Here is a 13,146-nt window from a genome sequence, read left to right as displayed (position 1 = left end):
AATATGTTAAATTTACCAATAGCTTGCTTGTGCTACATCAAGAGGGAGCACAAATCAGACACAACATGACATTCCGTTTAGCCTTAAAACCTGGAACCCCCTGCATGACCATGTCATATATTGTTAACATTTGCAACCCTTGATGTCAACTTGTTAGTGAATATTTAACCTGATTCAATCTCAGTCTTCAATGAAATTACGCAAGGCTGAAAGAGGCTATGGTCTGAATGCAACGATATGTGATGTCAACGTCCGCCTTAAGATAACGTTGGTTGGTTGGTTGGTTGGTTGTTTAACGCCGCATTCAGCAATATTCCAGCCATATGGCGGCGGTCTGAGAAATAATTGAGTCTGGACCAGACAATCCAGTGATTGACATCGATGACATGCATCAACCAAGTCAGCGAGCCTGACCACCCGATCCCGTTAGTCGCCTTTTACGACAAGCACAGTCGCCTTTTACGGCAAGCATAGGTTGCTGAACACCTATTCTACCCCGGATCTTCACGGGACCTTTAGATAACGTAGGTGGAGCAATGGTCCCTGAACACCAGATGAGACGATGACCATGGCGATCTACTCTGTCCCTGGTCAAGCGAGTCTGTTTGTTATTTATTGCATTGAATATTTCAGCTATATCACCGCGAGTTGTAAATAATCGAGTAGGGGTGACCATTGGTCTGGAAATCACTATTGCGATAACTATTGATATTGAAAGAAACTATTGCGATAACTATTGATATTGCAAGCAACTATTCCGATAAATATCGATAGTTTTCAGTGTATCATTTTATATGTATTTTAGAGTTGAATTAAACTTTGGAACTAAAGTTTCCTTTGAATGTGGTAACCAAACAGAAAAGAAGTAAAGTTTGAGATATGACTGATTTGTTTTTTCTTTAGCCTAATAATTTAAGAAAAATAAACTTCCACTTTACCATGTTTTAAATTACTACCACACAGGATCAAAAGAAAAACAAATTTGAACAGCATTGCATGTATTTTATTGATATTGTAAATATAATCGAAACTATCGATATTCACAACTGAAATCGTAACTAATGATCGGAAACTGATTTAACAATAGATTTATTGACTTAAAGTTCTTACCAATAGCAGTTTATCGATATTTCGATTTATCCCGACACCCCTATGATCGAGTCTGGACCAGACAATCCAGTGGTTGATACTCTGAGCAACGTTCTACGTCGTTGGAGAAGTAGTACGATGACATGCTATCAACCAAAGTCACTGAGCCTAACCACCAAATCCACCTACTCGCCTATTCTTACCCGTAATACTTCCGGGGTCTGTTACATGTAACTGGCATTTATGTGGTTCCTCAAATGTTTCTCTTCCATCCCAATATCTAGACTCGGTTAATGATACAACTGTAACGTACATGTGGGCGTGGTCCTGTGTGTAGTCATCAGATGAAGTTAAGCAACGCTGGCGGTGGAGAGTAGGTGGATGGGGAACGCGTTCCGCAAGCTTGACTTCTGAGAGTTTGAGGAGGTTCTGTTCTGAACCACACTGAATCTGGTTATAAAATATGTGGTGTTTCCTCAGTAACATGTTCCTCTGGCAGCAAATGGATAGCAGTGTTTGATGTACACCACAGAACATTAAGCCGTTGATAACCACAATGTCGCGTCACGGGGATGCTGAGGAGGTCTAACGCAGTTTGAAACAATATTCACCTCAGCGAGTCAGCTTGATGTGGGAGAAAAGCCCGAAATAATGCAGGTCTCAGACGGTCACCACTTTGATGAAACCCACGGTTGTGGTGCCGACAAACCTAGAAGCATTATCGGGGCCAATCTCATTAAAATCAGATTTTAGTTCTCGCTACCGCTAAACAAAGATCTGAGGACAGCCCATTACGTGTCACGTCAGACCGACCTTGCGCGAACTTTGACCGACCAATGAAATGACCAATCAGAAGGCAGCTTTCTCGTGCTTTACGGCACTAATTTCAAATTGGCGACTACGCTTCGAAACATATTTTGACAAATTCTCGATTACAAATTTGAAACCTGAACAAAAGAACATTCTGGCATGGCTAATAGATGGTCTAGATTGTATGGATTCACTCGTTAAACCCGTAACTATCGTTCGGAATACCCCGTGTTAAAGTTTTCGAAGTTGCATGATTAGAAATCACATTACAACTGTCACTTTCATAATCTGGTAAGCGACGCTCTGATTGGTCAGATGAAAGGTCGTTCTGACGTGACCCCTAATGGGATGTCTTCAGATCTTTGTTTAGCGGTTGCGAGAACTAAGATCTGATTTTAATGGGATTGTATCGGGGCGAAACTTGGATTGTCTAGGGCCTAAGGTAGACAACTCTTCATATCGTATGGCTAAGTCATGCTGCATGCGTTTGATGCGTGTCAAACGATCCCATAACGCCAGCTGGTGCATATCTTGTATATGGTTGTCTATTGGGCGACTTCAAATACTTCCCCGTGCCAAGAGTGTGCCAACCTCTGCCGCTCTCCCTCTGTTTGTTGTTTAACGCCGCACTCAGCAATATTCCAGCTACATGACGGCGGTCTGTAAAATAATCAAGTGATTGACATCACGAGCATCGATCCACTCAGTTTGGATACGATGACATGCATCAACCAAGTCAGCGAGTCTGACCACCTGATCCTATTAGGCGCCTCTTTCGACAAGATGTTTTACGACATCTTACGGATCGATGTTCACGGGTCGTTCTCCTCTGACTTCCATGGTATGTAGAAAAGTAACTTTCTCAGCCTGTCGTGAATATATAAGCACACATTGTCACCTGTATATGTGGAGATTCAGCTGAGAACCACTCACATATTTCAATCTTAACACAATGTTTTATACGATTTTATACGACAATGAAATTCCGACTGACCCCTCTCGTTTGTATGTTGTCATTTTGTTTATGATAATCGCATCTTATGACACAAATTGTGTTGACTGATGTATCATAAAGTTAGCTGTCTCTTCACTCACTCACTCACTCACTCAGGAAAACGATGCTTTCTTTCTATTCAATCAAGAAAACTTACTATCTGACAAGAAACATTGTCCTGCATTCTCTCAATCGCAATGGTCAGTTTACGGAAAATGCTAAAGATATAGCGATTTTACGTGCGCATCAGAGGTTTGGCGAAATCAGAGGATACTCAATTTTAGAACGATTATCTTTTGTTTCGATTCAGGAAAGTCTCAAATGTTGATGACCCTACTAACTTCTGCTAAAGATGACAATAAACTGGTTGTCCAACGTTAGTCCCGAATAGCTAAAAGGTGATAGCAATCGGAACTCACTCGACACAAACATGTCAGAACGAATGATTAACGCAACGTTTCATATTGGTGATGATGTTTATCTGCATCCACCTTCCTGTTACCTGTACAACAACTCGATGTACACTAAGCCATTCGATTCACGAGGTGTAATCGCAAATAAAAGGTTCGCACGCAGCTGACCGAATACCACGCGCATCACTGACACCAGCTCACGAGATGTTGGGGTGGGGTGTATGTAAAATCATACCCTCTGAAAAGAAATACTGAAAAAATAACTTCGGCTATAATTTTGTGCCACATTCCCCGGGCTCACCCCCGACGCAAGGGAAGTATGTCAGAACATAACGTTACTTGTTTCCGTTTTATTTAACAGCGGCAGTAATCTTGGCGTCATACGACTCGTGCACAAAGTTCTTTTATCATGGTAACAAGATTCAAGGCTTTAGTTATTCTCTCGAACGGTTTCAGGATAGACATTGTTTACGCTTCAGTTTAGCATTTTGACTTGTTCCAGTGTTTTGTCAGGTGGATAATTGACTTGCCTTTGGGTGTGTTTGTGACGCGTGCCATGGTGGACAGGATACGCTCACCTTTTCGCGACACCTGATGTTATCACTATTTGATAGTGATTCATAGCACATGCTTTCAGCAGAAACTTCTATGATGATGGAAAGGATTGTGTCGCTTTTATTTATATACAGATACTTTGGAAACCCTGGGCTGACGTTCTATCAACTAGACCACTAGCCCACTGGACAGGCGTTCTAACATTTGGATGGTACAGCACCAAAGTGATTTAGAGGATGACATTATTGATGAGTTCAGGAATGTACTATTACTAAACGCAATAAGGTATTGTAATGATGCATGCAAAAAAAAGAAGAATCTCTGGTATAAATAATTCTCCCTCTCCCATGGGGCGGTGGGGTTGTCCAGTGGTTAAAGCGTTCGTTTGTCACGTCGAAGGCACATCACTCACTCACTCACTCACTCACTCACTCACTCACCCATCACTCACTCACTCACTCACCCATCACTCACTCACTCACTCACTCACTCACCTCACTCACTCACTCAACCATCACTCACTCACTCACTCACTCACTCACCTCACTCACTCACTCAACCATCACTCACTCACTCACTCACTCACTCACTCACTCACCTCACTCACTCACTCACTCACTCACTCACTCACCCATCACTCACTCACTCACCCATCACTCACTCACTCACTCACCAATCACTCACTCACTCACCCATCACTCACTCACTCACTCAATCACTCACATTCCAGCTGTTGCACTGGACCCATTCCCTCCCAGTTGCGGGCTTCATTAAATAAAAAGGTATTCTTGCAATGAAGCAAAATGCAGTTTTATGACACAATGGCCATACTGCTACTTTTTGTATTTAATGACCTGTTGGGGAGTATTATATATCTCGGTGAAACTAAACACGTTATTAAAATCAAATAATGACGTTTCTGTGTTTAATGAACCTATTCTCACCGGCTCCTAATATTTCAAGTGGCGAGGACTATTGATGGCTGACATATTATAACTCTGAGTTTTATTGAGAAATGAAGATTTTATTTCAACTAGAACAATCACAGCTCAGCAAGGGGGTGACATCTAAATACAAACCGGAAGTAATGTCGTCAATTATTTTAGAAATGCCCGCAGCGACCAATGGCACCTATCATTGTCACGGCCACACGTGTCTCATAGCAACCACGTGATGCAGTCACTTAAGTCATTGATACGGAATGAACTATACACATTATGTAACAAATGTTATATTTAGGTTAACGCTTTCTTAGTAAAGTACAGATTCTCGTACTTTTTTGGGTTGAGTCCCGTCCGGGATTCGTACCCACACTGCCAGAGCGATGAACCTAATCGCCAGCACACAAAGTACGAAAATATGTACTTTACTAAGAAAGTATTATCCCAAATATAACGTATGTTAAATTTGATCACTTTCTAAATGGCATTGTGTGTTTATAGCTTTCTGCCATGGGAGCCGTGCCAATTTACGCTTGTCAGAGGGGGTACACAAAGTACGCGATCTAGACTACCAGTTGTCGGCCTTTCATTTCTGTGGAAGTCTCGGTGGCTGAGTGGGTTAGGTCGCTGACTTTGTGTGCTGGTGATTAGGTGCCTCACTCTGAAAGTGTGGGTTCAACCCCCAAAAGTACAAGAATCTGTACTTTACTTTATTTGTTTCCCAAATATAACATTTGTTACAATTAAACATATGTTTGCATGTTTGGTTAGGTTCCGGATCCGCATTTTCAGAGCCGAGACGAAGATGCTATATTTAGTTGACCCATTCTGACGATAAAAAATGTCGTTCGTGGTTTTGCATATCAGGACTTTCAAAATAGCATAGATTTTTGTAATTTTAGATTTAAGCGTTTACAGGGGGAGTATGCTCAGACACAATGGCAGTCCCAACACACCTCATTCAAGTCTCTACTACACTACACTCGTTCCATAAGTCAACCATTACTTATTTGCTGCTGGATCTTGAATTTGGACAGATCATAGTTATCAGTCAAACCTAAACTCAGTAATTATCATCAAATATATAATCTTTTGGTGAATGAATTATCCTCACAATATGTGATTACTGGTGACAGTATTGTCAGCGCAAGGATAATTATTGGTGTTGAACCGAGTCAGCGTTGCGTTGTCGTTGTTGTCGTTGCGTCATCGTTACACAAGACGTTGGTTAGGGACATAGGCGTCTGTGGATTACATCATTGGTGTCTCAGCTTTTGTGTCTTGGACTTGCCGTCCTTGGTCTGAACCTGAAAACAAACAAATAGTGCAACCGGTAAGTGTATTCATAGACTCAACTCAATTCAAGTCCAAAACACTGAACCTGAAAACAAACAAATAGTGCAACCGGTAAGTGTATTCATGGAATCAACTCAATTCAAGTCCAAAACACTGAACCTGAAAACAAATAAATAGTGCAACCGGTAAGTGTATTCATAGACTCAACTCCATTCAAGTCCAAAACGCAGCGTTGTTACACGGTCCCACCATAAACATGTGGTCGATAGTGTGAGCATCGTTGAACGGCATGGTAATGACAAAATGACAAACCAGGTATGTATTGCAATCATAGGCCATGGTTTCTTCATGTGACAAACACATAGGCTCTAGCGATTTCCCGAAATCACCAGCGAAGGCAGACCATATTTTCCCCTTCCTTGGATACCTGATCGACGTGAAGCACTATAATGTAACGCACCAACTAACCACTGAAACTTGCTGATACAGAGCAATATTCTCTGTCAAACTTACTAGCCTGGGCCCCGTTCCACAAAGACATCTTAGCGCTAAGGTTATCGTAACTCCCATACTTTAACACTTGCTTAAGATAGTCGTAGCGCTAAGATCGCTTTTTGGATCGGTGCTCTGGATCTTTCCAAGGCAAGGGAGTTAATTGACTGTAAAAGTCCCGTTTCCACCCTTGCCATACTGGGCAGGATTTTCGTTCCTCGATCGTAGCGCCACAAGTGGCGATTACGGGTTATGTCCCTTCTCTGTCTCTCCTATTCACCAATTAGATTCCTTCTCTCATATCAAAATGGCGGCGCCCAGTCAAGACGTTCTGATAAAAAATCACGATCCTTATAATAAAATGACCTTACCTCACGAAGTGCATTAAATCACTTGAGCACCTTGATTGAAAGCAAAAAAGGATTTGGAAAGTACCTGCCCAGTTGTCAGTACGCGTGCCCTGGAAATCCTGTAATCGAGTCGATTTTGATTGGACCATGCAGACTCGTTAGACCAACCAAAATATTACTCAATAATTCCAGCCTAGTTTAGCAAGGTTGGAAACTGGACTTTTATAGTCAGTTATCTCTCTTGCCTAGGCAAGACTTCCCTGGGGAAAAACACGCCAGTATTATCTTACTCATTAACTAACCTTTGAAAGTTTGCCTGGGTAAGGCAATATTGTCTCTAATATTATGTGAGTGAGTGAGTGAGTACAAATCTAGAAAATAATCTGAGAGAACTGGAATTCGAATCCAAATAGACTTTGTGGCGTGCCCAAGGGACGCGACTATTGCGCAGTGAATTGCAATGTCTCACACGACTGGTCCACTGTGCCCTCAAATCTTGTTTGAAGAAAGAAATTCAAACCACAGGGAAGTGGAAACAGCTGACTTACCACAACGAGAAAGTCCCCTTCTCGATACGTGTCGACATCCCATTGGCGGATCAGGCCGCCCTTCTCTGACGTCATCTTCTCCATGAGGTGGCCGTTCCGAACCGTTATAACGTCCTGGAGAAGACCACATACATGTTAGGGGCCCGCAGTTTGCTGGGACTGACAACTCGTGCGCTGAAGTTAGCTGTTTACATTTGGTATACGGGGGGTGGGGTAACCTAGTGGTTAAAGCGTTCGCTCGTCACGCCGAAGACCCGGGTTCGATTCCCCACATAGGTACATTGTGTGAAGCATATTTCTAGTGCACCCCCACCTTGATATTGCTGAAGCGGAGTAAAACCATACTCACTCACTCGTTTTGGTATCATCTCGTTAGGGACATACCATTCAATATTTAGGGTGGAGGTGGGGAACGCATAAGGTTCTAGTGTTTACACAGAAAATTTGTCAGGGGGTTTTCAGTTCCAGTAAATAACAGCTCAGAAGAGTTATATTTGTCATCAGAAAATGAAAGAAAAGCGACATAATAATGACAAATCTCCACTAAAAGAATAGTCCACTGAGTGGTTCAAAGAATATGTGTTCATGAATCACTATCAAATACTGATGATACCAGGTGTACCACTAGTGGCACCCTTCCCAAACACATGCAAAGGCAAGTCAAGTGTTCATCTGAAAAAACACATATTGTACAAGACATCTCCATCGTAAGCAAAACGAGTGGGACAAAACAGTCAACTACCATCCTGAAAATCTTTGCTGAATAAGCAGTTTTAGGGGCGGTGGAGCAGCCGAGTGGTTTAAGCGTTTGCCCGTCACGCCGAAGGACGGGGTTCGATTCCCGACATGGGTACAATGTGTGAAGCTCATTTCATGTTATCCACGTCATGATATTGTTGAAATATTTATAAAAGCGGCGTCAAACCAAACTCATTCATTCAGCAGGTTCATGAATCATTGCCATTCAATAAATAAAAGCCACACAATCACTGGCCATAACCATACGAAATCCCTCGTGAAAGCACATTGCCAAGGAATAATCCCATTGGAGATGGCGACATTTTGACGCTGACCTTTATTGGTGTGTGGGGGGCATGTGTCATTCGTACTTCAAATGTAGTTTTTTTACCTGCTCCCTTTATGTACTTATATAACAAAGATGTGACCTACCGTCAGCTTGGTAACCTGATCCGGAGACATGTAGGTAAAGGGCACGCCCGTTTTGAACTTGGTGTCCATTAATGTGCCCATCTTGGCAATGTCAATCTTCATGCGCCACTCGTCTCCGTCACGTGACAGATGGAAGGTGTAGCTAAAGTTCCGAGTCATCTCCCTCTCTTCGTCACTCATACCTGGCATGGAGGTAGGGGAGACAATCAGTTAACCAAAACGTCACGCTTGATACACCACAAACACATGGTTCTTGACGGTGGTGGTGAACATTATAGAGAAATACATACCTGGCATGGAGGTAGGGGAGACAATCAGTTAACCAAAACGTCACGCTTGATACACCACAAACACATGGTTCTTGACGGTGGTGGTGAACATTATAGAGAAATACATACCTGACATGGAGGTAGGGGAGACAATCAGTTAACCAAAACGTCACGCTTGATACACCACAAACACATGGTTCTTGACGGTTGTGGTGAACATTATAGAGAAATACATACCTGGCATGGAGGTAGGGGAGACAATCAGTTAATCAAAACGTCACGCTTGATACACCACAAACACATGGTTCTTGACGGTTGTGGTGAACATTATAGAGAAATACATACCTGGCATGGAGGTAGGGGAGACAATCAGTTAATCAAAACGTCACGCTTGATACACCACAAACACATGGTTCTTGACGGTGGTGGTGAACATTATAGAGAAATACATACCTGGCATGGAGGTAAGGGAGACAATCAGTTAATCAAAACGTCACGCTTGATACACCACAAACACATGGTTCTTGACGGTTGTGGTGAACATTATAGAGAAATACATACCTGGCATGGAGGTAGGGGAGACAATCAGTTAATCAAAACGTCACGCTTGATACACCACAAACACATGGTTCTTGACGGTTGTGGTGAACATTATAGAGAAATACATACCTGGCATGGAGGTAGGGGAGACAATCAGTTAATCAAAACGTCACGCTTGATACACCACAAACACATGGTTCTTGACGGTTGTGGTGAACATTATAGAGAAATACATACCTGGCATGGAGGTAGGGGAGACAATCAGTTAACCAAAACGTCACGCTTGATACACCACAAACACATGGTTCTTGACGGTTGTGGTGAACATTATAGAGAAATACATACCTGGCATGGAGGTAGGGGAGACAATCAGTTAATCAAAACGTCACGCTTGATACACCACAAACACATGGTTCTTGACGGTTGTGGTGAACATTATAGAACCATACATACCCGTCGTTGTATTGCTCACATAGTGATACTTAACGAATATGATGTTCATGTAACATGTCATTGATTTTGATATATGATAAGCTAATGTTGTGAGTGTATGTGTATATTTTTTCAAAAATTCTGGATTCGCCACTGAGTTAATATTCGTGCTGTGTGTGAGTGTGATTTTTGTGTGTGTCTTTGTCTCTGTATTTCTGTGTGTGTGTCTGGGTGTGTTTCTGTGTCTGTGCCTGGGTGTGTATGTATATGTCTGTGTGAATGTCTGTGTGTGTGTGAGTGAGTGAATGTGTGCCTCTGTCTGTGCTTGTGTCTGTGTCTTTGTGTATGTGTCTGCGAGTGTGTGTCTGTGTGTGTGTGTGTGTGTGTGTGTTTGTGTGTGTGTGTGTGTGTGTGTGTGTGAGTGAGCGTTTGCCTCTGTGTCTGCCCGCGCGTGTGTGTGTAAGTGAGTGTGTGTGTCTCTGTGTCTGTACGTGTGTGATTGTGTCTTTGTGTATGTGTCTGCGAGTGTGTGTATGTGTGTGTGTGTGTGTGTGTGTGTGTGTGTGTCTGTCTCTCTGTGTGTGTGTGTGTGTGTGTGTGTGTGTGTGTGTGTGTGTGTGAGAGAGAGAGTGAGCGTTTGCCTCTGTGTCTGCCCGCGCGCGTGTGTGTAAGTGAGTGTGTGTGTCTCTGTGTCTGTACGTGTGTGATTGTGTCTTTGTGTGTGTGTCTGTGTCTGTGTCTGCCCGCGCGTGTGTGTGTAAGTGAGTGTGTGTGTCTCTGTGTCTGTACGTGTGTGATTGTGTCTTTGTGTGTGTCTGTGTCTATGTCTGTCTGCGAGTGGGTGTGTAAGTGAGTGTGTGTGTCTCTGTGTCTGTACGTGTGTGATTGTGTCTTTGTGTGTGTGTCTGTGTCTGTGTCTGTCTGCGAGTGGGTGTGTAAGTGAGTGTGTGTGTCTCTGTGTCTGTACGTGTGTGATTGTGTCTTTGTGTGTGTGTCTGTGTCTGTGTCTGTCTGCGAGTGGGTGTGTAAGTGAGTGTGTGTGTCTCTGTGTCTGTACGTGTGTGATTGTGTCTTTGTGTGTGTCTGTGTCTATGTCTGTCTGCGAGTGGGTGTGTAAGTGAGTGTGTGTGTCTCTGTGTCTGTACGTGTGTGATTGTGTCTTTGTGTGTGTGTCTGTGTCTGTGTCTGTCTGCGAGTGGGTGTGTAAGTGAGTGTGTGTGTCTCTGTGTCTGTACGTGTGTGATTGTGTCTTTGTGTGTGTGTCTGTGTCTGTGTCTGTCTGCGAGTGGGTGTGTAAGTGAGTGTGTGTGTCTCTGTGTCTGTACGTGTGTGATTGTGTCTTTGTGTGTGTCTGTGTCTATGTCTGTCTGCGAGTGGGTGTGTAAGTGAGTGTGTGTGTCTCTGTGTCTGTACGTGTGTGATTGTGTCTTTGTGTGTGTGTCTGTGTCTGTGTCTGTCTGCGAGTGGGTGTGTAAGTGAGTGTGTGTGTCTCTGTGTCTGTACGTGTGTGATTGTGTTTGTGTCTGTGTCTGTGTCTGTGTCTGTCTGCGAGTGGGTGTGGGTGTAACATGAAATTTCGTTCTGTGAATGGAGCCGAACAGTTTCGTGTTATTTCAAAACACATTTGTTGCAAGCAATCCATTATGTCGAACAATGTGTTTTTAATTGTTTTTGTGAAACCTGAGGACAATTTGTTTCAGGAACGAATAATATTGTCCCAGCATTTTTAGGGCAAGGCCAAGGGTTTAGCTCTAATGATGTTTTGCAAAACACTCTTACATGCGTTGTTGGTTTGGTTTTCTTTCCGTCCCACTTTCGCAGCGTTTATCATTTAATGGATACGTTTTCGATATAATACACCATTCCGATAATCGTGGCATCATGATCCGATACATATGCACATGTGGTCATCTAAATACTTAAAAGCCTCATATATGGATACAATGGATGGGCTAACGTTCCCAATACGTTCAGATAGAGGCTTCCCAGTGTGTTGGAATCTGTAGATAAAATGCCTGCAAATAATTTGGCACTATGTGATTAATGGTGCAGTTAACTTAAACATCGGATTCAAACGGGGTTAATAAATTTACTTTATTGAGTGAAGCTACGTCTTGAACGTCGCGTATATTTAGTATGACATTAAATTGTTTTGTCTGTTTCTTGTCTAGCGCCACACCTAGCAATACTCTAGCTACATGGCGGCGGTCTGTAAATGATCGAGTCTGGACCAGATTGTGATTAACATCGTGAACATCGACCTCCGCTACTGGGATACGACGACATGCATCAACAAAGCCACCCACCCTGACCACCCGACCCCGTTAGTCGCCTCTTACTTCAAGCATAGTCGTCTTTTACGGCAAGTATGGGTTGCTGAAGACCAACTCTCATCCGGTCTACGCGGTTAACATTAAATTGTCACCCTCGTGTGTCTCCGTGCAGTAAATATGCTATATTAAGTATACAAAGGCTGGCGTTATACAAGTTATATTCCTCATATATCATATTTACGATACCGAAACACACTCGACTCATATTCTCACAATATCACACAAAATTATCATTTGAAATTGTGCAAACGGTTAGATCTGACAGAGATGGGCTTTTGAACAGATATTTTCGGTGCGAGTCATCTAATATGTAAACATATAGCAGTACAGTAAAACGGATACCTACCTACAGCTTCAGCAAACTCATCATGACCAGTGGTCAGCTCGGGCACCAGTGTCCAGTCTCCCACCATGTTCTCCATCTTGAAGGTATTCGGATCAACTGCAGTGAGTCGCTGTCTACACAGTTACCTCCCTTTATACCCGGGCTGCTGCTGATCAAATCATTGTCTCCACTCTCTCATACCACGTGACTCATTCAGATTTAATTAAACACAGAAACGTATTTATTTGATTTTAATAACTTGTCCAGTTTCACCGAGATATACATTGTTTCTACTCTCTAGTACCACATGACACATTCAGAGTTCATTAAACACAGAAACGACATTATTTGATTTTAATAACGTGTCTAGTTTATCGAGATATATACTACTTCCCAACAGGTGTTTCTGCCATTAAATACTAAAATTAGCAGTGTGGCCATTGTGTCATAAAACTGCGTTTTGCTTCATTGCCACATACCTTTTTATGTAATGAAGCCGTCAACTGGGAGGGAATGGGTCCAGCGCAACAGCTGGGGTTTTCAAAGGGAGACAACTTTGTGAATCTATTGGGAAGACTTACATTTTCAA

At 42.7% G+C, this 13,146-nt stretch overlaps 1 protein-coding gene across 1 annotated transcript; it reads right to left on the bottom strand.

Annotated features, from left to right (window-relative positions):
* Window positions 1-5,483: 5,483 nt before the first annotated feature.
* LOC139459319 (uncharacterized) lies at window positions 5,484-12,663 on the bottom strand. The gene is made up of 4 exons (XM_071240773.1): window positions 12,579-12,663; window positions 8,659-8,840; window positions 7,489-7,602; window positions 5,484-6,109 (listed from the first exon to the last, which is right to left on the bottom strand). Exons 1-4 carry the CDS (start codon window positions 12,652-12,654, stop codon window positions 6,059-6,061), a joined length of 423 nt encoding a protein of 140 aa, XP_071096874.1. The 5' UTR covers window positions 12,655-12,663; the 3' UTR covers window positions 5,484-6,058.
* Window positions 12,664-13,146: the final 483 nt, after the last annotated feature.

The sequence above is a fragment of the Haliotis cracherodii genome, unplaced genomic scaffold (assembly GCF_022045235.1).
Source record: "Haliotis cracherodii isolate W230 unplaced genomic scaffold, xgHalCrac1.p SCAF_13, whole genome shotgun sequence".
NCBI classification, from domain to species: Eukaryota; Metazoa; Mollusca; class Gastropoda; order Lepetellida; family Haliotidae; genus Haliotis; species Haliotis cracherodii.
This window is presented reverse-complemented; position numbering and strand designations above follow the sequence as displayed.

What these genes read in the sequence shown, in the direction of transcription:
- LOC139459319 (XM_071240773.1), bottom strand. Translation starts at nt 12,654, where the DNA reads ATGGAGAACATGGTGGGAGACTGGACACTGGTGCCCGAGCTGACCACT. An exon ending in TGAGTTTGCTGAAGCTGTAG is followed by an intron (nt 8,841 to 12,578) that starts GTAGGTATCCGT and finishes CCTCCATGCCAG; the next exon opens with GTATGAGTGACGAAGAGAGG. An exon ending in ATCAGGTTACCAAGCTGACG is followed by an intron (nt 7,603 to 8,658) that starts GTAGGTCACATC and finishes GGTCTTCTCCAG; the next exon opens with GACGTTATAACGGTTCGGAA.